This window comes from Anabrus simplex, chromosome 4 (assembly GCF_040414725.1).
Source record: "Anabrus simplex isolate iqAnaSimp1 chromosome 4, ASM4041472v1, whole genome shotgun sequence".
In the NCBI taxonomy this organism is placed as follows: domain Eukaryota; kingdom Metazoa; phylum Arthropoda; class Insecta; order Orthoptera; family Tettigoniidae; genus Anabrus; species Anabrus simplex.
In genome coordinates, this window is record NC_090268.1 from 142,504,794 (window position 1) to 142,531,707 (window position 26,914).

The window sequence follows — 26,914 nt, forward strand, 5'->3', positions numbered from 1 at the left end:
TTTTTGCAACAGAGACATTTGACGAACATTGTAGTAAGCTAAAGCAATTATTAGATAATTTGGAAACTACAGGATTCAAAATTAACCTGGCCAAATCAAAATTTTGTCAAAATGAGATATTATTTGTCGGACATGTAATTGACGGAAACGGGGTGAAACCTAATCCGGTTAAAATTCAAGCAATTTGCGAATTTCCTAGACCAACGCGCATAAAGCAAGTTAGGCAATTTTTGGGAATGACCCAATTCTTTGCAAATCACTGTAAAGGGTATACAGAAATCGCAGCGCCATTGCAGGATTTGTTAAAATTAAACAACAAATGGAAATGGAATACTCAAACAGAAGAAGCTTTCCTGGCAATGAAAAGATTAATGGCAAATAGTATCAAGTTAGGATATCCGGATCATACTAAAGAATTTATCATACAAACGGATGCATCAAATGTCGGTATAGGAGCATACTTATACCAAGAGGCACCAGAAAATGATGAGGATCGAATATACTTGGCATTTGCAAGCCGCAAGTTACGCAGCCATGAAGTAAACTATACAACAACTGAGCAGGAGTTACTAGCAATTATTTATGCTCTGCAACAGTGGAAAAAGATTGTATATGGATTTCCAGTTACTATCCGTACAGACCACAAAGCTTTGGAATTCGGTCTTAAGGCAGCGATGCTAAGTGAAAGAGTCACACGATGGATTTTATTCGCCCAACAGTTTAATATCAGAATTGAGCATTGTAGTGGGAAGGACAATATCCTCGCGGATGCATTAAGCAGAAATCCTGTGGGAAAAGAAGAAACTATAAATCAGATCGAATTAGTAAGACAGGACGAAGAATTTTTAGAAAAACTAAGGGATATATCAGCATGGCAAAGAGCAGATGAGAAATTAATGTTAGAAATAACAAGGATTGAACAAAGTGATTTCGATGACGACAGGGAAAATAATAGAGATGATAAATATATAATGGAACATGGAATATTGAAGCAGTATGTCGGCAAGGATTCGAGAAGGACCAAAATAGTAGTACCCAGATCTTTGCAAAAAGGGATAATTTGGCATTCCCATAGGATAATTGGACATGGGGGAATAGAAAAGGTGGTGAGGACGATAATGGAAAGATTTACATGGACAGGAATGAGACAAACAATTAGAGATGTAATCAAGACCTGTGATACATGCCAAAGGACAAAATATACCCCTTTCCTTACCAAGCAGGAACCAATTGCAATAATACCAACAGCTCCTCGTGAGATCTTTGCAACAGATTTATATGGAAGGTTACCAACAGCTGTTAAAGGAAATAAGTACATAGTTGTCACAATGGACATTTTTTCAAAATTCACAGTCCTACAGCCTATACAGAGAGCAACAACAAAACAAATATTGAGAGTTATAAACAAAAACGTTATACCTCAGATGGGAAAACCGAAAAGAATCTTAACTGATAGAGGAACACAGTTTACGTCGGGTGAATTCCAGGATGCAATGCAAATTTTAGGAATTAAACATGTCTATTGTTCAGTAAGACACCCGTCAGCCAATCCAGTGGAGCGATGCATGCGAGAAATTTCTAAATATTGTAGGATATATTGCTCCCAAAGTCATTGGAAATGGATTGAAGTGATAAAAATAATCGAGGCATGTATGAACGACACTGTCCATGAATCAACGAGCCAGATACCGAGACTCGTACATTTGAACGAACGACCAGCTCGACCATGGGATGAGATTATAGGAAAAGATGAAGAACCAAAACCCACTTGCGAAGAGATTAATCAAATAGTAAGTGCCAAATTAGAAGAACAGGCAAACAAACGCCAAAGAAGAGTCCGAAATAAGAAATTCCACCCACCATTCCGGGTTGATGACTTGGTAATGATAAAGAAAGTACCAATCTCTAACGTTTCAGAAAGAATATTCGCCAAATTCGTTCATTTATATGATGGTCCATATGTGGTAAAGAAGGTTTATGGAAACAACGCCTATATGATAGAAAGTCTGGATGGGACATATCAAAACGTATACAACGCATCAAACATGAAACCATATTATAAAGAAGATCAAGAATAGAGTACTAACTAAAATCTGAAACACATGATATAAATGGGCGAAGTCAGGCCGATGAAAAACTACATCAGTTTAGAATAACAAAAATTGAAATAAATATACTGCGAGCAGCATATTTATTTATCTATGGCAGGAGGATAAATGTACCGTTTTCATCGTCCTAATGTCGGAATGAAGGTCGTCATACGAAGTTATAAATTTGCCATGCACGGTAATGATCGCGAATATTACGTAATTGGGCCATACGTCACAAAGGAATGCATATATTAAGTAAATTAGGCCGTGATTTCGAAGTGTATACATTTTACGAGCGTGTATATATTCAAGAAGGCCGTGCACGTGACGGCAAAGATATTTATTTGATGAATTAAAGATGCCTAGATCACGGACCGAGACGGAAAATTGTCAAGGATCCATGCGGCCGTGATAAAATAATAGAAGGTTTTTCAATATTGTTAAAACAAGATCAAGAAGCTGAACAATAAAAAAATCCGCAACGTAAAATCGAAATAAAGTTATCCTCAAGAAATATAGCCAGTCTTCGTGTGAATAGAAAGGAGATATTATACAAGTTACCGAGTGGAGAACTCGCGAAGTGAGAGAATAAATTGGAAAACAGACATTCACAAAGGAATATCGTGAAGAGAGTTAGGAAATACCCTAACAGTAGTCGAAGTGGATATTCAAGTCCGTACAAGCAACCAAGTTAAATATTACGAAGTATAAATTGATGAGCCGAACAGAAAAGAGAATATTTACAGAAATAATTTGCAATAATTTAACTGTCAAATAGCTACTAAAGATTAATATTGAAGTATTGTTTTAAAAACCTGACATTAATTACAAGCCTGATATTTATTCCTGAGAGCATGGATATGAAACTAATTCATGGTTTGGAAATGTTTCTTTCTGTTATGATTGACTGCAACATCATGATGCAAGGCTAAACTGGATATGGAGCCGGCTGTCTGACGGATACCGCCCGGCTGTCACTACTATTCCGAGTCCCGAGTCACAACCTGACGGTGACGTAGCAGAGGATGGAGCTGTACGACGCAATCCCTAGATGACAACATCCAGTCCGAAGCCGACCATCTAACGTCAGTGATCACAAGATAAGTTCCAAAGAGATATTTTATTTTCTTGAAATTGATATGTAGTAAATTTGTAATGATATTATAGTGTATATTTGGTACGTTGTTTAACCTAGTTCTTCGTGATAAAATCACAGACGTTGTTATCTTCGAAATGAAATTGTCCATGTTGAGCTATTATTACTAACAGGGGAATAGGTACTTCTTCCAGATTCTACAATCTATGCCATAAGATAGGAATGCGTAAAACTAAACCAGGAGAGTTTTGGAATGTAATTTCTAACCAGTATGGGATAAAAACTTCGTATTTAAAGTGACGTAACCTTAAATATATTCTTGAAGAAGATAGTTGGTTTACGAATAACCTGAATATGTTTACCGATACGACGCAATGAAATGTGAGTAGATATTAACTTATTTGATTTATATATGCATTTCATTTTTAAGCTAGCGTGTTTACGCGTATGATATATGAATTTTAACCCAAAAGAGTACCATTGTAGTAAAGTAATGTGATGTTGGAATGATTTGCCGTCATGTTGGTGATGATATATGTTTACAGAGAGAATTTATGATTTGAATGGCATGTTTATGTGCTAATGTGAATAATTATTCGTCGTGATATGTTTATGAGATTGAATTATATGATATGATGGTAATTAATCGTAGTAGACGGAGAGATAGATATATTTATGAGTAATTTTGGCGGTAAATACGACGTAATATGGGCCGATGGTGATGATTACCATTTGCGGCAGAATAATAAAATGGTTATGAGTGGTATATAGGGTTAATGGTACACGCGTACGATGTAATACACCGCATATTTCGTATATTTAGGTTACCATACACTGTCTTCGGAAGGAATATCCAAATAGGAAATAAATGAAGGGAAACTTGTCGTCTTCATAGTTAATTTATACCAACGTTGTACTAAATATTACTGGAAGTTTGTTGGCAAGAATGAATTTGATTCAAATAATAATCCCATAATTTAAAATCTTTACCGCAATTACATATAAGAGTTAACCAAATGCATTCCTACGGAATCAGTGATACCTGATTAATTAATGCTAAACCCTAAAACATGTTTGGTACAATTTCTATTAGAAATACAATGATAATTAAACTTTGAACGATACCTACATTTATTTAAGATGTTATTTGAATATTTTAATCTAATGATACTTTCGAGGAGACCAATATTTTCAATTTAAGAACAAAATATATTTGAAATAGCCATTTTTGGGCCAAAATAATTTGGAACTTACTTGTGATTACTAACGTTGAGACGCCGAAAAGAGTGAATAATGAAATAATGTTGAAATGAAAATGACGAAAATAAGCATTTTTTTTTTCAAATCATTTTTCTTTATTATTTTTTTAATTACCAGTTGATTATGTATAAAAGTAACAAGGAATGTTGGACTTAGACTAAATAATCTTATTAAGAAATTTAATTAGGATTAGGGACTCAGACTTATTTTTCAACCAAAAGATTTCTTTATTATAGAAGAAGAAGAAGATAATTGATAATGATAAATATTATTTTCTTTTGTGATTCCGGAATCAAGAAATAAAATATAGATTTTCTAATTTAGAGGTTATTATTTTAGGAGATAGGCTGATATTATTAAGATTTAGGTAATTTTTGAATTAATCCATTAAAAATATTTTATTTATTTTTTTTTTTCACTTATATTCGGATGACTGGACTTGGAAAACATAATAATGATTTTGGATGATGAATGGTACCGAGAATAATTTGTTGATATGGAAATGTGGTGCTTCAGTTGACCTCACGTTAATATAGTATTTTTCGAAAAAGTAATTTAATTATCCCTGAGAGGTGTCACGAGGCAAAGTAAGGATTACCACATCATATATTCTGATGGGAGAATTCTAAGTTACGATCTCGCTAGAATTTTATGAGGCGATAACTGCGTATTTGATGAACATTTAAAGCGAACTTAGCCAACGACACTTTGCATCAAATTTATTATGCATTCATCCATTAAATGAACTATTAGAGTGATGGGAGATTGAGGGGAAAATAGCCGGAGCAATCGTTACCCAAGTTAATCTTCATATTAAAAATGATCGTCCAATATGGTGCAAGGATGAAACTACCCCTCAGGATGGTGCAACGTTCTTCATTATATTGTTCATAACAGTGATGAACAGTAGTGAGGACGGTGCACTTCCTTGCTCCTCCCCTAACTGTGGTTCATTGATGGTTCTCGATATCCTTTCTATGATCTTCTCTAGAGTTTTTAGCCCATGTAACAGTAGTGTTATTCCTCTATAGTTGGTGGGTTTCCGTCTGCTATGCCTTTCTTAAACAGGAGAATTATAACACCCTTGCTCCAATCTGCGGGTATTTTGTTGCCTATCCATACGGCATTTAGTACTCTGTTGCAGCCATTGTATACCCAGGATGCCTGTTAACTTTATCATGTCCACATTCACTTCATCTGCACCTGAAGATTTCGCTTTAGGCATAGATTTTAAGGCTGTCTCAGTTTCTGTCCAGGTGATGGGAGATTCCTCACTGTTGACTTGAATTTCCAGTTCTGTATTTTGTTCTTGAACTGGTCTATGTAATAGGTGGTCTAAATGGTTCTTCAGGACTTCTCTCATGTCACTTTCTGTCCTAACCAGATTTCCATTTTCCATTTCGATATGTTGTTGTAATTGTCGTGTAACCTAATACTTTCTCTTTATTTAAAGTGACTAGAGAGGGTAATTTAGAATTCTGAGGTTTCTCCATTAAGTAGTTCAAGAACAAAATGCATGTTTGAATGTTGATATCTGAAACATTTGTCTTTTAAATTAACGTACCATTCTATTCAGTCTCATTTAATAATTTTGATTGTGTAAATACGAGTTTAAAAATAAGTCGGTTGCATTTTCACAATGAATGTCATTGTTACTCTTCCTCGGAAGTTGAAGGATAGGTAATTATTGCACAGGGCAATAATAGCTATATAGTGTTTACAATCATGTAAGTGCCTCATCTCTATTTGCATTATGTTGCAGATGATGTTTGTTCTGGGCCTGGAGATGTGCCTTGTGATGAACATTTTACAGAATGTTACAACAGCACACAACGCTGCGATGGTAACAAGGATTGTTCATCAGGCTTGGATGAGTTTAATTGTTGTGGTCCTGAGCAGCATTCATGTGCTACTTCCCCGGGCTGCTACACGCACCAGCAGAGGTGCGATGGACACCCTGACTGCCATGACTATTCCGATGAAGTAGACTGCGGTGAGTGACATGTTCAAACTACAGTGAAACGTGTTCGAAACCATCACAACTTATTCTTTGGGAAAAGGGCTGTTAGAACATTTGGCTGCTATATTAAGTTTGTTATATTAAAATGAAAAGATAAGAATAAATCTTAATACTGATATATATTGGCAACTTCATGGAAACTAACATGGTATGTAATGCTAATGTATATTTATTGAACTGCATAAAAATGAAGTTCTACTGCTCAAATTCGGTCAATTAGCTGTGAAGTAGGTCCATGTCCAGGGTGTACAATTCCTAACAATGTTTAGTAAAAAATCATATCTAGTTGCAAAATGTAGGTCATTATACAAAATGTGTGTGATCGCTGACTGCAGTGGAAGGTTACCATTAAAATTAGGGAAGTATTTTTACACAGGCCTTATGGGAAAATTAATCAGTTCTAGAGAATAATGACCATTTCTTAAGGTGACCACCATATAGAGGTGGTTGTTTTGGCAGGTTTCACTGTATTCGTTTTTTATATATTTCAGAATAGAGATATGTAATGTGCTCTGAGGTGTGTGTATATTGTATTTTGTGCAAATGTAATGCAGTATGATCCTCTTTTTAAGTATCTTAATTTGTTAGTTTATACTGGCCCCATGGTCTAGGTGTAGTGTGCCTGCCTCTCACCTGGAGGCCCCAGGTTCGATTCCTCATCAGGTTAGGGATTTTTATCTGGACCTGAGGTTTGATATAAGGTCCACTCATTCTATCTGATTACAATTGAGAGGAGCTATCTGATGGTGAGATGATGACTGTGATCTAGAAATCCGAGAATAACGACAGAGAGGATCTGTCGTGCTGACCATGTGTCACTTCATAAACTGCAGGCCTCTGGCTGAGCAGCATTCGCTTGGTAGACCAAGGCCTATTAGGGCTGTAGTGCCGTGGGGGCTGGGGGAATTTATTAGTTTGGAAATAGGGCATTTCAGATAATCTCTTGTGAAAGTTTATGCAATTTGTTCAAGTTGAAAAAGTTTGCTTGGAACTAGAGCCAGAAACGATCCTGTTATTCCTATTTAAATAAATACCATCTGCTATACAAACAACACTGATACTTGCTGACTCTTCAGTTTTTTTTGCACAGCATCAGAAAAATAAACAAGGAGTTTGGCCTTAATATAAACATTCAGGGAACAAAATTTGTGGTAATCAGCTGGCACAAAATCACTATTATCATTATCACCATGGAGAGAAACATAATTGAAAAGGTGTCAAATTTCAAGTGTCTAGGGTGCTAACTAACTCTAGATTGTGATGTAGATGTAGAAATCAGAATCGGTATTGGAAGAAGAGTATTTTTGAAATTAAAATATCTTGTTTACAGTCGTGATCTCAGATTCAAAACTTGTTAGTGTGTCATGAAGTAGTGTGAGTTACCAGCATTACTTTATGGTTGATATTTGTTTTATGTTGCATCGACACAGCAGGTCTTATGGTGATGATGGGATAGGACACGGGTCTAGGACTGGGAAGGCAGTGACCGTGGACTTAATTAAGGTACAGCCCCAGCATTTGCCTGGTATTATCATAATCACAAACACGCACACACGAGATGCTGTCAGTTGTGTACACTGTTTTATTTACAAATTATACGCACACAGCAATGAAACAACATCTTGAACACTTGAAGAAGAAGAAGAAGACTGCTACATTAGCATGTCAACCAACTGCCAACGCAACAAAATCACAACAAGAGTTCACATACTGAATTTGACTAGCGACTTTTGCTAACAACGCTTCTCAACTCCCAAGACTGTCTCTTTATATACCTTGCCTGGCCAGGAAGAGTATTACGCAATATGTTTTTTCGTATCTTCTTGAGTCTCCACTAATCTGTGTACAAACGAATCGAACATTCTGCAAAACTCTAGTGACTAAGGTGTATTGTTCTAGAATCTTAACCTGTGTTGCACAACATTACATCGGACTTATACATCATATCTATAGGTAATAATAAATTATATACTATTAATTACATGACTGTTCTTACATTAAATAAAGTTGTGTTAATAGACATACAGCAGATGTATCGTGACATAACCACACGTTTTGTTACACAAGACAGATCATACAACACACAAATAATAAATGATACGACTACGATTTATACCAAATAAAGTCCGTACTGACAACCTGTCATACATAGCTACGTAGAGAATAATAATAATAATAATAATAATAATAATAATAATAATACATGTACCCGTGTGGGGATTTACCGGTTACCTCCATCGGGCGCGTCCCATTGGAATTGGGGAAGCTTGCTGGCTCTGCCGCCAGCAGAGTCAGAGGGTAGTAGAGAAATAAAATACCACCGTGAAAAAAAAAACTGGTCCCTTGCCAGGGTTACGGCGAAGACTGGTAAATGACCAGAAGCCAGAAAACATCTTGAGGCAACCTCTAGGGCTAACAACCCTAGTTGTAAAAGGATGGGTACCCGTCCAAAGCAAAGTCAAGTCAAAAAGCATGATGGCACAATATTTCAAGAAACATACCCCAGGGGGTAAATCTTCGGATAAATCCCTCGTCGTGAACGCCACGGCGCACGAGTCTCGTTCGGATTCTGGGGGAGACTCAACATCATGCAAGAGACGAGTCGGAGCGTCTCGGTGTACCCCGAAGAGTCAAAAACTCAGGCCAAAATCTAAAACCTTTCTAGCAACTTTCAACATAAATTCACTTACGCAAACTGGCAAGCTGAAAACCCTCACTAAAGCTCTTCACGAAAATCAGATATCCATAATGGCCCTACAGGAAACAAGGTACCCAGATGAAGAGATTTTTGAATCCGAAGGCTACCAATTTTTCAAGAGCAAAGTGCAAAGAGAAATCCTCAGTGGAGCTGAGATGCTTGGAACCGCGTTTGCTGTTAGAACCAAGATCCTTAAATCTGTTGCAGATTTCGAACCTGTGAATGACAGATTGTCTATACTCACAATTAAATGCGCGAACAAAACCTACGCCCTAGTTAACGCACATGCTCGTACAAACGATAAGAACAAGGAATGTCAAGGTAAAGAAAGGCATCAATGTGGCCTCAGATCATTATATGTCTCTTATCAAATTCAAACCAATTCCCGCAAACGCAAGAAAGACAACCAAACAGATCACACGCTTCGACAATGATAAACTTCGGCAAAGGGTCAAGGAGTTCCAGGAGAAGGCTAGACCAAATGACTGTGACTTTAACAACGCCAAAAGTCTCCTTGTTGAGGCCGCCAAAGACGTTGCAGAAATCAAGAGAAGCAAAAAGCATGCCTGGTGGAGTAGTACCTGCGAATCAGTCCTCCAAGAAAGACTCAATGTGTGGAAACAGTACTACTCTACGAAATCAGGAAATGATTGGGAACCTACAAAACCCAACGTGCCCAAGCAGCTAGGGTGTTCAGAACTGAGAAACGTAAATACGAAAAATCTCTCATTGAAAAGATAGAACAAAACTTTAGGAAGAATGAAAGCAGAGAGTACTACAGAGCCTTCAAACGCAAACTCACTGGCTATAAACCACCATCTCTATGCTTTGAGCGAAAGGACGGCACACTGGCGACGTCAAATGAAGAAAATTGCAGCATTCTGGGAGATTACTTCAAGAATTTACTTAATTGCTCTAAACCGCAAAGCGCCATTGAGACCAAGGAACCCTTACTCAGGTACCCAGATTCCAGACCACCTGACAGAGATGAAATCAAGCGCCACATTGCCCGTCTCAAAAATAACAAAGCTCCGGGGGAAGACTCAGTAGTAGCAGAACTATGGAAATATGCCCCAGAGGAATCACTTGATATCTTGCAAAAGCAAATAGAAGAAATTTGGAACAAGGAGACCCTACCCGAAGATTGGAAAATAGCTTTGATCCATCCATTACACAAAAAAGGCAGCATGAAGAACATCAACAACTACAGAGGAATATCTTTGCTACCCGTGACTTACAAAATTCTATCACTTGCCATCCTGGAGCGTTTGGAAGCACAAGTCGAACATCAAATAGGTGAATACCAAGTAGGGTTCAGAAAAGGTCACTCAACAGCTGAACAGCTCCAAAATCTCAAAACGATCATCAGATATTGTACACTAAGGTCCAAGCAGTATGTGTCTGTCTTTGTGGACTTTAAGAAAGCGTACGACTCCATTGACCGGGAAGTCCTGCTAAACATCTTAAATGAATTTGGAGTTGATTTGAAACTGCTGGCATTAATTAGAGCCACCCTGACCGATACAAAATCCAAGGTGAAGTTCCACGGATGTCTCTCGCATTCCTTTGACATCAAAACAGGAGTCCGACAAGGTGATGGGCTATCCCCGATACTCTTCAACTGTGTTCTTGAAAAGATCATCAGAACCTGGCGGGTGAGATTACAGGAAACCAACTACAGTCCATTGAGAATAGGAACCAAATCCAAGGGGATCGCAACAGACTGCTTAGCATTTGCCGTTGATATTGCTGTTCTCTCAAACGACATAGAAACCGCTAGAGCTCAAGTTGAAATTTTAAAGGAAATTGCCGAACAAACTGGTTTGCAGATATCGTTTGAGAAAACAGAAGTAATGACTAACATTAAAGAGGCTCCACCAAAACTCCATACAAAATACGGGGACATCACCCGAGTAGACAAATTCAAATACCTGGGTGAGATCATCATGAAAAATGGACTGGACAAAGAAGCACTTCAGGAGCGAGTACGCAAACTGGAAATAGCCTACCAAACATCCCGCACAATCTACAACAAAAAATGCCTTTCCCAAAACACCAAGATGCGTCACTATGAAACAGTTCTGAAGCTAGTAATTCTGTATGCAGCCGAAACCCTGTCTCTAAATGCCAACAAAGGACTCCTGTGCCTCCAAATGCAAGCTCACAGCTTTACACTTAAGGCTTTGTCAATGAACCGATTGCAGCAGGCCTTTTAAATGTGGTTGTATCATCATCCTATGAATAGGATGGAAGAACACCGAATCCCAAAGAAGGTATTCTTAGGAGGAGGAAGGCCTGTGGGAAGGCCACGTAATAGGCGGGAAGATGGTGTACATCAGGATGCAGCACACATCCTCAAGATCCAGAATTGGAGAGTTGCTGGACAAGATCGACAAGTTTGGCGGAGAGCAACTTGGGAGGCCATGACCCGAAAACGGGCCGTCGCGCCATAGGTAAGATAAGGTATCATAGAATGTTCAAGATCGTATAGGTAGAACATGACACTGAGGAGGAAGTACTCCATCGTACTGGGAACTAATATAACTGGAAGCAACTGATTATGGCAGACAAGATGGAAAGAAAATGAGGATGTGGGCAGAGTAGATTACCCTGAAATGTGGAACCTCCAACAGTGGTTTGATATCCATGATACAGCAACTCTGATATAGGAAACACAAAATAAAAAAAAATTGCTCAGTGACAAAACAGCTGTAGAAGAACAATAAGAAATGTTACCTCAATCTCACAAAATCTATTCTAAGATCATTTCCTAACCTGCTAGCCTACAGCCTGACTGTAGTTAAATATGTAAAATATATTGCTATATGGTGAGAACAGATCCAAAAGTATGTACAGTATGTATAATTCAAGCAAATTTAAATGTCCCCAGCTCATTCTCCCTACCCTCTACCATGGCACATAGAGCCCATCGTGCGCTGTGGGTGATTGCTGCCCAACCAGATAGCTTGCAGAAAGAGAAGTGCCGTGTGGTCAGCATAACAAGATCCTCCATTGGATTGCTTAGCTTTTGTGACTGGGTTCGCCTCCTCTTGTATCAGAAAGCTCAGTGAACCTGAGACCACCAGTTCATTCCCCAGACAGTATTACAATGGCAGTGGAATCTATAGGCATGAAATTGTCTTCTCCTTGATCTTCTTGGAATGCAGAGCCTTTGTAAGCCTAATCATTGTCACTCTTGCCACTCTCAGTTAAAGACCTTCCTTTCATAGAATACTTGTTCCACAAGTACATGTTCTTTTTATTTTTGAAGTTATTCGTGCTTACTTTCAGGAGCATTGTTCTTGAACTTCATTTTCACAACTTGAAACATACTGAGTTCTTTGTTACTTCTTGCATTTGTTGTAGGTTTGGCATATCGGTTTCATAATGTATAATGATTGTTTCTCTTTTCAGATTATTGTGGCAAAGGTGAAGCCTTGTGCAGTTCTTCTGTCCCAAGGTGCTACAATCCAAGATTAGAGCGCATGTGTAGCCTATCCAGGTGTTTCAATCCACGACAACAGCGTTGTGATGGGAAAGTCGACTGTCCGTTTGGGGAGGATGAAGTTGGCTGTGGTAAGCAAGTTAACCTCCTTTTTGTGCCGTTCACTTCTGTCACAGCTGAACATATTCATGTCCTGTTTAAGTGATTATAAAGCAGTCATTCTTGATGACCAAGCAAGCGACTGTGAGGTTTGGGTCACATAGCTATCAGCTTGCTTTTGGGAAATAGTGGGTTCGAACTCCCGCTGTCGGTAGCCCTGAAGATGGTTTTCTGAATTTCCCATTTTCACACCAGGCAAATGCTGGGACTGTACCTTAATTAAGGCCACATTCACTTCCTTCCTGCTCGTAGCCTTTTCCTATCCCATTTTTGCCTTAAGGCCTATCTAGGTTGGTGCGAGGTAAAAAAAAAACATTGTAAAGAAAGTTAATTAATGAGAAATGAAAATGCTGGTTTTACACTTACTACAATTGCACATATGTATTACTCCACTTTTTTGGCCCTAGATATTGCAGGTATCTTGGAACATAATGTATATCAGATATTATCCTTCAGATTATTTTCCAATCATTTAGCAAATATATTGTGATTATTACTTTCCCTGAACTTGCTTACTGTTTGCCTACTTGTGCCCTTTGATATTTTTTTGAGATTTCTAACGAATAGGAATTTAATCTTGAATTTATTGTGATATTTCATTCGTGAGCTCGTTATGATCCAAACCATTATGAATCCTTCTAATTTCACTTTTTTTGAAGAATATTATCCTGTATCCTAATTTTAATTTTCCTCTAGCCCAAGGTGCAAAATTTCCAGCCGCAAGGTCACCATTGGGGACCAAGCTTCACTATTTATAAAATATTGGCTCTTCATGAATGACTGCAGCAGTTCGCAGTAATTCTTATTGGGTTGCTCCATAGACTGTGTTCTTGTATTAGATATCCTATTCTTTCTCCAGTATTAATATTTTTTTTAGCTGTACTATTCATGAGTTCAGTGTTCAGTAAAGTCTACAGTTTTATTTCAATTTTATTTCAAGCTTTGTGAAATAGCACGAGCGCTTTAGATGCACTCCTGTCTTGTGCACCAAATGCAGGGGTGGCGAGGTTTCGAGAGCGAGGATGACGGAAAGTTTAGCAGTCTGGCTGCACAACAGCAGCTCTTTGTCTTGCGAGCGTGTCAACCAGTTTATTTTTATAGTGCTCAAGACTGACTTATCAAACCTTTCTTACACTTAGCTGACAATATTTCGCATTACTTCCAGCTTGAGCTGATATAGCTCTGTGCTCCACCCAGCTCAAGGACATATTTCTGCAGTCCCATAATGGCAAGTCACCAAGTCCTGGCAAAGTATGGGTTTAATGGATTTTAAGTTGTGCAACTCCAAGTGTTTGACTGTATTGTGAACTCATGATAATGGTTCATGGTGTAGATTACTGTAGTGATGTCCTAGTTCGTGAACCTTGGGCAACAGCTGAGTGGCCTAATAAGTGGTCCTGAGAGTCGGGATACCAGTTGCTATGGAATTGGAGTGGACATCTCGGACATATTCTGAGTCATGGCCTGCCTTGTGCTCAGGTGGCTAGGACTATACAATCCACTGGTGGTCCCTGACCTGTGAGAAGAGAGATCCTCGCTTGGACTATGTGTAAGTAGGGTAGCATCCTGCTTCACGGAATTTTCACCAGGCACGCTCAGAATGTTTTAAGCAGGCCTCGGACCTGTGGGAATTATGGAGTTTCACTCCCATTTGATAGGTGAGGGACTCCTTAGAAACAACTTGGCGACCGATATGGAATTTGATGGGGAGCTATCAATATTAATGGGCATATGGAAGAAAGAAAGTAGAATTGACTGAGTCAGCAAAGAGAATGCATCTGGATGTGCCAAGAGTTAATGATATTTGCGTAAGGGGAGATAATGAAAAAGAGGTAGGATATTATAAAGTGTACTTGATAGTGGTTAAAAAGGGAACGGCAGACTATGGGGTTGAGCTGTTCATCGGGAATACTATTGCACGCAACATAGTTTCTGTTAGGCATGTAAATGAGCAAATGATGTGGGTATATTTGGCAGTTGGAGGAATTAGGATGAGAATTGTCTCCATATATTCACCATGTGAGGGTAGAGATGAGGATGAATTTGACAAGTTTTATGAATCATTGAGTGACATCATAATCAGGGTCAACAGCAAGGATAGAATAGTGCTAATGGGTGATTTAATGGCGAGAGTTGGAAATAGAACTAAAGTATACGAAAGGATGATTGGTGAATGTGGGGAAGATATGGGAAGTATTAGGAATGGGAAGCGTTTGCTAGACTTCTGTGCTAGTATGGGTTTAGCAGTTACAAAAATATTCTTCAAGCATAAGGCTATTCACCGCTATGGGAGGGTCGGGGCACCAGGTCCATAATAAACTATATCTTAACCAATTGAAGTCCGAATTTATTCCAAACTTGTTTGACCCCTGTGACTGAATATTTCTTAGCTTAGTTCTAATGTAAGGGGCGGATGTCCTGGAGGATCATAACACTGGAATATTTACTGTTTTTCTGTTTTTATTTATTTCCTAACTTAAAAATAGGTTTAGTATGACCAAACTGACAACTGAATACAACATTTCAGGGGGCATCCAAAGTTTTTGTTTGTGTGGTATGTTTTGAAACAGTCTTCCAAGTGAAGAGGAACAAGGCACTTCTTGCTTACTCTGGAAAGTAAAGCTTTCTTTTTGCTCCAGTAATCATTTAGGTTAGGTTTCATATTTTGTGACATTATTATGGTGAGGGTGAAATAAGTCTTCATTTCATGTACGGATAAATCTTTCTATGTATTATCACAATCCCCGCCAGTCAGAAATGCATTGTGTGCATATTTATTATTTTCGCTTACGATCTGAATCCAGAAATCATTGCCCAAGAATTGCCTAAATACATCTAACTCTGTTCCAGATTCAAGCAGTTGTTGACTGCTGAAATGGAATTTTACTGAATTATTCGGCTCGTGAATCTAGGCCCAATCACTTGCACATACATTGCTTTCGTTTACACACTCCTCACTATCCTCACTGCTTTCACTCAAATTGTCATCAAAATTACCATTACTGAATTCATCATCATTTATATCACAGTCACTCATAAAATTCACCAGATTCGATACTTTATTGCGTTAAGGCCTTGGTGCCGCCATGATCACAATATAAATAAACCATACACGTATCTTAGAGGTGAAGCTTTCACGGCGTGAAGAATTATTTAGTTTAATTTTCGGGTTGAACCATGTTGTAGTTGTCTGTACATCATGTGCAGTTTGCCGACGTTTCAAATACATAGCAGTATTCTTTGTCAAGGCGACTGAAATACCCCTACTCGATCTAAGGTAATCAGTTTCCCAGGCAGCAATTTACACTACTAGAGTGGCCCTGACTTTGGCCTTTTATATCCTAGTCTTTCTGGCTGACGTAAGCCCTGGCTGTCTCGCGAGTGTTCTGGAAGGTATGTGTCAGAGCCAGGTAGTGGGAGCTTGCCCGCGCTGTTATGTAATGGGGTTTCAGTCCGTGTGTTTATGTTGTGGTCTGTAACTATGAATGATAGGCATCCAAGAATTACTGATTTTATACCCTTCTTCTAAATTTATGTTGTTCGGATGTTTCTTGATTTCGATAGCCTCGCAGATTTTCCTTTCCATATTCCAAGGGATAGCTGCTAGGAGCTTGGTCTTATCAAATGATATTCCGTGCCTTGTTTCATAGGAATGCTTGGCCACCGCTGAAATATCTGTGTTTTGGTTCTTGGTGTGATGGATATGTTCTTTTAGGCGGGTGGAGATCAGATGTTTCGTTTCCCCAAAATAACAAGCTCCGCAGCTACATTCAGTGTGATATACTCCAGGAGCCTGTAATTCTATTGTGTCTTTTACTGGTGGTAGATAACGGGCTAGCTTCCGGTGAGTTTTATGGATGGTTTTTATGCCGTATTTGTCCAGTATCTTGCCGATCCTGTCTGTAGTATTTCTAATGTATGGCAGTATCACTGTTTTCGGGCAGGTCAGTTCTTCTTTCCCGTTGTTTTCTCCTACGGCGGCCTTTTCTTTGTTCTCTTCTGATTTTTTAAGGACTCGTCGGATGTTATTGAGCGAGTAGCCGTTTTTCTTGAGGGTTCTCGTGAGGTGTTCTTTCACTTCCTCGAGGTGCTCTGCGTCTGATATCGCTATGGCCCTGTTTACCAGTGCTGTTAGGACAGCCTGCTTTTGTGATGGGTGATGATGAGACAAGGCGTGTAGGTACCTGTCTGTGTGTGTGGGTTTCCTGTATACTGCATGACTCAGAGTCCCATTGGAGTTGCGCTTTACTAGGACATCCAGGAACGGTAGTTTTCCGTCTACTTCGATTTCCATGGTGAACTGAATATTTGCATGAATAGAGTTGAGATGGTCGAGAAATACCTGTAGGTTATTGCTCCCGTGAGGCCAGATTACGAATGTGCCATCTACAAAACAGAGAAAACATTTCAGTATCAGGATAGATGTGGCTAAGGCTTTATGTTCGAAGTGTTCCATATACATGTTTTCTATTATTGGAGAGAGTGGCGACCCCATCACGGCCCCTTCTGTCTGTTCGTAGAACACCCTGTTGAAATAGAAATAAGTGGCATTTAGGCATTCTTTAGCTAGTGTTGACAGGTCTTCTGGAAGTTTCTGGTCTAGTAGCGGAAATACTTCTGTTAGCGGCACCTTGGTGAAAAGTGACGTGACATTAAAACTTACTAATAAGTCCTTACTTTCAATTGATGGTCCTTAAGGAGCTGGATGAAATGTCGGGAGTCCTTCACGTAGGTTTCAGTGTGTCCTGTATGTGGCTGAAGCAGTCCGGCTAGGTAACGGGCGATATCGTGCGTCAGAGATCCTATAGCGCTCACGATAGATCGCAGAGGTATGCCTTCTTTATGTATTTTAGGAAGGCCATACAATTTAGGAGGTATCGGGTCCGAGGATATCATCTTCTTCTGTATTTCGGCTGGGATACTGGAATTTTTTACTAGTATGTGGAGTTTGTTCTTAATGCGGTTGGTAGGATTTCTTATTTTTCTGTATGTAGAATCAGTGAGTAATTGTTCTATTTTCCGAGTGTAGTCGGTGCATGTCATTATCACCGTAGCGTTGCCTTTATCTGCGGCTAGGATAATATTTTCCGTATCTTGACGTAGTGCTTTTAGGGCATGAATTTCTTCTTTGGTCAAATTGGACGGCAGTGGCTTTGCGGTTCTCAGTAGACATGGTATATTTTCATTGCAATCCGACATCTTCCTACCGAATCTGCAGAGGAGATCAGACTATCTATAAACCTCACCGGAAGCTAGCCCGTTATCTACCACCAGTAAAAGACACAATAGAATTACAGGCTCCTGGAGTATATCACATTGAATGTAGCTGCGGAGCTTGTTATGTTAGGGAAACAAAACATCTGATCTCCACCCGCCTAAAAGAACAAAACACAGATATTTCAGCGGTAGCCAAGCATTCCTACGAAACAAGGCACGGAATATCATTTGATAAGACCACGATCCCAGCAGCTATCCCTTGGAATCTGGAAAGGAAAATCTGCGAGGTTAACGAAATCAAGAAACATCCGAACAACATAAATTTAGAAGAAGGATATAAAATCAGTAATTCTTGGATGCCTATCATTGATAGTTTAAGACATACAGACCACAACATGAACACATGGGCCGAAACCCCATTACATAACAGCACGGGCAAGCTCCCACTACCTCGCTCTGACACATACCTTCCAGAACGCTCACGAGACAGCCAGGGCTTACGTCAGCCAGAAAGACTAGGATATAAAAGGCCAAGGTCAGGGCCACTCTAGTAGTGTAAATTGCTGCCTGGGAGACTGATTACCTTGGATCGAGTAGGGGTATTTCAGTCGCCTTGACAAAGAATACTCCAATGTATTCGAAATGTCGGCAAACTGTACATGATGTACAGACAACTACAACACGGTGTAACCCGGAAATTAAACTAAATAAACCATACACGTACCTGAAAAGATATCCACCAAAGATAAAATACGTGAAATAATCGATAGTGGTCAAGGAACTTCCAAACTCTTCAATACATTCTACAGATATCAATAGTCAGCACTATCTATATTTATGAATAAGAAATTCAAGATTTAAATGGCGGACAGGCAGCACCCATCTTTCGTCATTACGGCAGTTAGGAGCTAAAGACGGACAGCGTCCGTCTTTTGTCTCCAATCGGTTAACCGACTTCGAATTCAGGAAATCTGTTAGGAATGTTCGGGCTTTCCTGGGATTTTTCGAAGATAGACCACTATCTGATCGATAGTGAACGAAGTATCTCTAGGTCTAGGATAGAGAAAGTGAAATCTGTCTGCAGACGAATAAGAGTAGAAAATCTCCAGGATGAGGAAATTAGACAGAAGTACATGGATATGATTAGCAAAAAGTTCCAAACAGTAGACAGTAAGCAGGTTCAGAGAATGGGTGGCATACAGGGATGCTGTAATAGAAATAGCAAGGGGATGCCTAGGAACAACTGTATGTAAAGATGGGAAGAAGCGGAACTTTGGTGAAATGATGAAGTGATAGCAGCTTGTAAATATAAAGATGTATCTTAAATGTCTCCAAAGAAGGAGTGATGCAGACTGGGAATTGTACGTAGATGAAAGAAACAGAGCGAAACAAATAGTTGTTGAATCCAAAAAGAATCTTGGGAAGATTTTGGTAATATGCTGGAAGGGGTAGTTCAAGCAGCAGGGAAACCTTTCTGGACAGTAATAATGAATCTTTGGAAGGGAGGGAAAAGGGAAATAGTGTCTTGGGGTAATTCAGGGGAACTTGCATAATTCATTCCAGAGAATCGCTGGACAGGTGGAAGGAATATTTTGAAAATCTTCTCGATGTAAAAGGAAATCTTCCTGGTGACGTCGCAAACAACCGATCTCATGTGGAGGAGGACAAAATGTTAGTGAAATTATACTTGATGAAATGGAAAGGATGGTAAACAAACTCCATTGTCTTAAAACAGCAGCAATAGATGAAATTAGACCTGAAATGGTGAAATATAGTAGGAAGGCAGGGATGAAATGGCTTCATAAAGCTATAAGTTTAGCATGGTGTGTTAGTAAGCTACCTTCTGATTGGACAAAAGCAGTAATTGCACCAATCTATAAACAGGGGAACAGGAAGGGCTGCAACAACTATCGAGGTATATTATTGATCAGTATACGAGGCAAAGTATTCACTGGCATCTTGGAAGGGAGGGTCCGATCTGTGGTTGAGAGTAAGTTGGGTGAAAACCAGTGTGGTTTCAGACCACAGAGGGGCTGTCAGAATCAGATTTTCCATATGCATCAGGTAATTGAAAAATGCTACAAGAGGAATAGATAGTTATATTTATGTTTTGTAGATCTAAAGAAAGCATATGACAGAGTACCGAGGGAAAAGATGTTTGCCGTACTAGGGGACTATGGGATTAACTGTAGATTATTAAAATCAATCAAAGGCATTTACGTAGACAATTGGGCTGCAGTGAGAATTGATGGTAGAATGAGTTCGTTGTTCAAGGTACAGGGTACTTGCAAAGCTGTAATCTTTCACCTTTGTTGTTCATAGTTTACATGGATCATCTGCTGAAAGGTATTAAGTGGCAGGGAGGGATTCAGTTGGGTGGAAATATATTAAGCAGTCTGGTCTACGCTGATGACTTGGTCGTAATGGCAGATTGTGCCAAAAGCTTGCAGTCTAATATCTTGGAACTTGAAAATAGGTGCACTGAGTATGGTATGAAAATTAGCCTTTCAAAGACTAAATTGATGTGAATAGGTAAGAAATCCAAGAGAATTGAATGTCAGATTGGGGATACAGTGCTGGAACAGGTAGATAATTGCAAGTAGTTAGGATGTTTGTGCTCTTAGGATGGTAGTATTGTAAATGAGATTGAATCAAGGTGCAGTAAAGTTAATGCAATTAGCTTGCAGTTGCGATCAACAGTATTCTGTAAGAAGGAAGTCAGCTCCCGGATGAAACTATCTTTACATCGGTCTGTTTTCAGACCAACTTTGCTGTACGGGAGTGAAAGCTGGATGGACTCGGGATATCTTATTCGTAAGCTAGAAGTAACTGATTAAATAAATAAGAGAAATAGCTGTGTGAATGCATTTTGTTAATTACGTATGATAACTGTACCTAGCCTGTGTATATATATATATATAGTCATCTGTAATATGTCAAAGAAAATTTGCAGTATTATAAACAACATTTGGAAATACATGAATGTAATACCAGAAGTCGCTCCAGGTTAAATTTAGCTTCATACGGATTAAGGTGATACTCCGGAGATAAAAATCAATATTTTGGTCATTTTGGTGAAATTTTTTAATGACTGAAATTGAAAGGATTGAGTTTCTTTCTTCTTGTCACAAAGTTATTCCGCTGAATTTAAACAATTTATCACTATATTATTGCTTTATTTGCCAATTATAATTGTACATTTAAATCCCATTTTTCTCCCATAATATTCTGCCAAACGTAACAAAATTTGTATGGTATATGTATCACAGCTATATTAAGAAACCTGCATATGGAATTTTTGATTGCAGAATGTATCACAGCTATATTAAAAAACCTGCATATGGAATTTTTGATTGCAGAATTTTTTCAAGTAGTAGTGATTTTTAAATCCAAAATTGTAAAACATAAAAATTACGTGAAATTATTACGGTATATCTCTGTGTATAAATTGTGTACAGAATAATCGATACATAGTGCTTTTAAAAGAAGTATTATCTACCTAATTATGAATTTACAATAACATGTTTATTAAAGTTCATGAAAAAATTGGAATTAAAAATTTCAAAAGAAAAAAATATAGCCACTTATATTTGCAATATAAGTTTTTTTTAAATAAACTTCCAAATATTCTTGTGGAAGCATCAGTAAGTAAATTCAGATTTTGGTGATCTTAAAATTAAGTGATTATGTGAAATGATTATTTTGTAGGGCGTAGGGATGTGACAACCCCATCACCCAGTGGGTAACCACTGCAATTAGCCTCCTGAGTATTGACAGGTAAACCATAAACCTTACTGACATGAAGAAATACATGCCAGGCACCGACCAGCTAGTGCATAACAAAATATTAATGCAAAGATCCGGGATAGGCCTAGCAAGCCAGTGGTAGGGGTATTAACATCACTTTCAACAATCAAACGAGCCTCGGATCGAATGTAAAACCAATACCAAAAGTGACAAAGCCTTTGTGTAGATCTGTCAGGTATGACGGCCAAAATGGTTCTGATGACAGACAAATCTGTTCAAATAAAAATATAAGAATTGGGACTATTAATGTAGTATTCTTAGAAAAGTATGCAAGAATTCAAGAAATCACACGGATAATGACAGAGAGGAACATACCGATAATGGGACTAAGTAAAATTTGGAAAAAAAAAAGGAGTGGTAGTAAGGTGCTGGAGAGGGGATATAAAATGTGGTGGTCAGGAAGAGACAAAAGAAGAAATGGTGTTGCATTAATAGTGGCTAAGGAACTGGCCAACAAAGTACTCAATGTGGATTATGTTTGCGACAGATTAATTAAAGTTCAGTTAATGATGGAAGGAAATATCCTTGATACATGATAGATGAAGAGAGTATCACTAAACTGGAGGATGCTGTAACATCTAACAAGACTGTGATTATAGGAGACTTCAGTGCTAGAGTTGGGAATGATAGAGGAGGATATGAAACAGTTATAGGAAGCCAGGGAGAAGATCACAGAAATTATGAAGGGGAGATGTTATTAGACTTGTGTCTGAGAAATAAATGGATCATTGGTAATGGATGGTATAAGAAAAGAGATAGTCACAAGTTTAGCAGGTACAGTTGGAACTTGCAATTGATTATATAATAATAACGGAAGAAATCAGAAGATGCTTGACATATGTGAAAGTGATACCAAGCATTAATCTTGATGGTGACCACAGACTATTGGTGGGGACATTGTTGAAGTTCAGAAGGGGTAAATGTGGTGGGGGGAGGGGGGGGGGGAAGACAGGCAAAAATGAAATGCTGGAAACTAAATGATAGAGACATCCAAGAGATATATAGGGAAAAGGTTAAAACTCAACTTCCTAAAGATGAGAGGAAGAATGGAAAAGGTTAAAACAGGCTTTTGTCAGAGCAGCAGAAGAAACCTGTGGAAGAACAACAAAAGTCAGTCACAAAGAAACTCCATGGTGGAATGAGAGAATTGCAGATCCAGTCAACAAGAAGAATAATGTGTGGAGAGAATGGTTCAGAAACAGAACGGGATATAATGGAGACAAATGGAAACGACTAAGCAGAGCAGCAAGGAAAATTATAGCATTGGCTAAATAGATGTCCTGGGAAAAATTTATGAGATAGAAGAGGATTATAAGAATGACAAGAAAATATTGTACCGCACGTTAGGTAACAGAAGGAAGCAAAAAGAAAATACAGCAAAAGTCATCCAAGATGGAAAGCGTGTGCGGGAAGAAAAAGAAGTTTTGAAAGTATGGAAAGAATATTTCTGAAATCTGTATGAAGGACAAAATGAAACAAATGAACCCAAGGAAATAAATGAAGATAAAATAAATATCACCATTACAGTGGAAGGGTTGAATAAATGATCAGATGAAATAGGAAGAGAAGATCTACAAATGTCAGATGTACAAATAGCTGTATTAGAAATGAAAAATGGCAAAACTTCTGTAATAGATGACATCACATTGGAAATGATTAAAGTTGCAGGACCTATTGGAATGCGGTGGCTGTATAGAATAATGAAGATACAGTAGTATGGACTGATGGAAAGATTTCTGATGATTGGACAAGGGCAGTTATTTACCTATTTTTTAAAAAAGGTAATAAGGCACTTTGTGAGAACTACAGAGGAATAGCATTACTGTGTCATTGCATGGAAATTTAGGAAAAAATTATCCAAAAAAATCAAGCAAACATCAATTAAGAGAACGACAACAAGGATTTAGACCTGGAAGATCAACTATTGATGCCATATTTACAGCTAGACAAGTCGTAGAAAAGAAATGGGAATTTGGGAAAGACATCACAGTTGCATTCATAGATATACAAAAGGCTTATGACACGGTTAGAAGAGAAGAGATATGGCAAGGGTTGAATAGAATGGAATTGTCAAGAGAAATCAGAATGGTTTAGAACAGACAGAAGAGTTTGACAGGGAAGTGTACTTTCACAAGTGCTCTAATATAGTGATGGACTACATTATGAGGAAAGTTCGTCAAGGGTTAGCAGGTTAACAGCAAATGATAAGAAAGTCATAGCATATGCAGATGATGTAATGATATGGGAAGAGAATGAACAAAAATTGGAAGAACAATTAAATACCTTGCAGAGGGCAATTGAAGAAGCAGGCAGGGAAATAAGTTTAACGAAAAGTGAGGTAATGAAAATCCTTAGAGGAAACAAAAAAATGAGGGATGTTAGGTGTAATGGAAAAATTCTTGAAGAAGTAGATGCTTTTAAATACCTAGAAAGTAAGCTAACTGCGAAAGGAAACATCAAGAAAGAAATTTTGGAGAGAATAGGAAATTGCTCATAATTTTATTACTGTGTGTCAGACAAAATTAGAAATTGGGAAGAACCTACGAAAGCAAAAATCATGATATATAAATTGTATCATTTGCCAATATTGACTTGTGGAGCAGAATGTTGGACTTGGACAAAAAAAATCTGAGTAGATTACAAGCGACAGAGATGCACTTTCTGTTAGGGATCGTGGGTAAAACAAGGAGGGACAAGATAAGAAATGAAACCATACGAAACACGCTACAGATCAACCCTCTAAAAGAAACTATGGAGAGAAATAGGCTGAAATGTTTCAACCAGATCAAAAGAATGGGACAAGGAAGATTACGAAGAAAAGCTCTGGAATGAACAGAATCTGGAAGATCAGTTGGAAGACCACGAACAAGATGGAGGGATCAGGTGGACGATGACATAAATCGGAGAGGACTACTGTAGCAGACAGTGATGAACCATAGAATGTGGGAAAAAAGAGAAGATAGGAAAAGGCACTGTGAATGACCTGCATAAACAGAAACATATCAAGAAGAAGATTATTTTGTACATGTGAACTTAATGACGAAGTCTATTGTAACTATGTTACTTAATGACTAATAAAGAATCTTGAATCAGACATGAAAGTAGCGAGAATGATTACGGGCACAAATAGGTGGGAGCAGTGGCAGGGGGTACTTGGAATGAGGTGATAAAGGCTAAGTTAAAAATGAACTTGATGGATGAAGCTGTATGCATAAACTGGCTTCGGTCGTGGTGTCATGTGAGGCGAATGGAGAAGGATAGTTTACCCAGGAGAATAATGGACTCCGTTATGGAGGGTAAGAGGAGTAGAGGGAGATCAAGACGACGATGGTTAGACACTGTTTCTAACGATTTAAAGATAATAGGTATAGAACTAAATGAGGCCACAGAACTAGTTACAAATAGGGGATTGTGCCAGCGTTTAGTGCATTCACATAGGCTTGTAACTTTTTGATGACTACTAATAAATAAAATCATGAATAAAAATATATAAATAAAATTACTCAAAAACTTGATAAAATTAATAAGCATAATTAACCAAAATGTCCGTAGTATGGGTGCCAGAGTTCAACAGAATGGATCCCTCGAATTTAGATAGAGCATGATAAACTTTATATCCCAGGGCGTGTACATAATGCTGCGTACTGGTACATCTGCTGCAGGCCTTACCTAACCTCCTGAAAACGACTAAATAGGTAGGAACTGCACCTAGGTTCATCAATAACTCCACTGATTCTAAAATAGCTAACTATATTCTTAACAAAATCCGTGCATGAGCACCTCATCGACATAAAACATTATACATATAATACACACATAAAATATTGCTGGAAGACTCCATATTTACAACAACAACAATAACGAAAACCATGGGAAAACGAAAGTGAGAACTAAACTACCATTTGTAGATAGTCCGATGAACAATGTACATGTATGAAGATAAATACCCTTCACTGTCTCTATATCAATTCGACTTACCGATTCTCATAATCGGCAGTTAACACATCACACAGATACTGTACCTTGTAATACTGTGTTCACATATTTTAACACTTGTAAAGATGTATACACATGTCTGTCGATCCTCAACATAAATTATGGAAAGTCTGAGATAGCTTTCACCAACATATAATGCCAGACCTCCACAAGTACTACAATACTTAATGCATACGCCCTCCACAATTTGTTGATCAGCCACTTTCCACGAACGTAACAAGACTACGCTCCACGAACGTTTGAAGTCCAGTCCATTGCAGCTGTGTCACTCGAATACCGTATATCAGCACCACTTCCTTCCCGTACAGTTGTTGTTCCTTCATACAGTGTTACTACTTGTAGTTGTAGTAGTTACATTACAATCACCCCGGTTGCCGCCGTATGATCAACCTTTATAGACATCAACATCCCCCTCCTCTCAGATAATACGTCTGGATTGGTGCTTGCCCGCCAGTCATGAGTGATCTCTAGTCAAGACCAAGCCCTGAACTTCTCCTTGCTTCCAAGAGATAAACAAACTCTGGGGATTATTACATGAGTCAACAAACTTCCCTAATACAACAACAAGCTCATCTCATCAGGCTGAGATATATACATGACTCATGGAATATTCCGACACAAGTACATCACAACAAACACAGGGGTAGCCACATGACTCAACCAAATTACCAGAGTTATTAAAGCAATGTTTTCCCACTCGTGCAAAACAAATTACTCATACCTACATATTTGGATATCTTCCAGTTTACCAATATAAATAGCAAAATATACAAATGAAATACTGATAATAATAATGATAATAATAATAAATTGAATACTGACAATAATATCTCTAACTTCTACATATAATTCGGGGGTGTGATATATGTACTATCACAGGCTTGCATGCTGAATGCTGTAAGGCATAACCATCTATAATGAAGTATGTATGTATATGTTTCTCATAATATTATGTTTGATTACAAAAGCTGTGAACGTTGATTTCGCTACATCAGTATGAATTCATCACGTATGCCTTCTGCTTACCCATGCCTGTCACAGCTGTCGGCATATATCCATCTGTCTCACACATGCTTTCACCAGATATTGCAGTGGTGGGGTATAAGTGGAGCTCTGGCCACGCGTC

At 38.4% G+C, this 26,914-nt stretch overlaps 1 protein-coding gene across 3 annotated transcripts in view; it reads left to right on the forward strand.

The window, feature by feature from the left end:
• Window positions 1-26,914, forward strand: part of LOC136871713 (low-density lipoprotein receptor-related protein 12) — a 101,723-nt gene that overhangs the window by 40,530 nt on the left and 34,279 nt on the right. For all 3 annotated transcript variants that reach the window (XM_067145236.2, XM_067145235.2, XM_067145237.2), the window contains exons 5-6: window positions 6,209-6,439; window positions 12,579-12,740. In XM_067145236.2, the coding sequence (XP_067001337.2) occupies window positions 6,209-6,439; window positions 12,579-12,740 (393 nt within the window). The remainder of the gene's footprint in view (window positions 1-6,208; window positions 6,440-12,578; window positions 12,741-26,914) is intronic.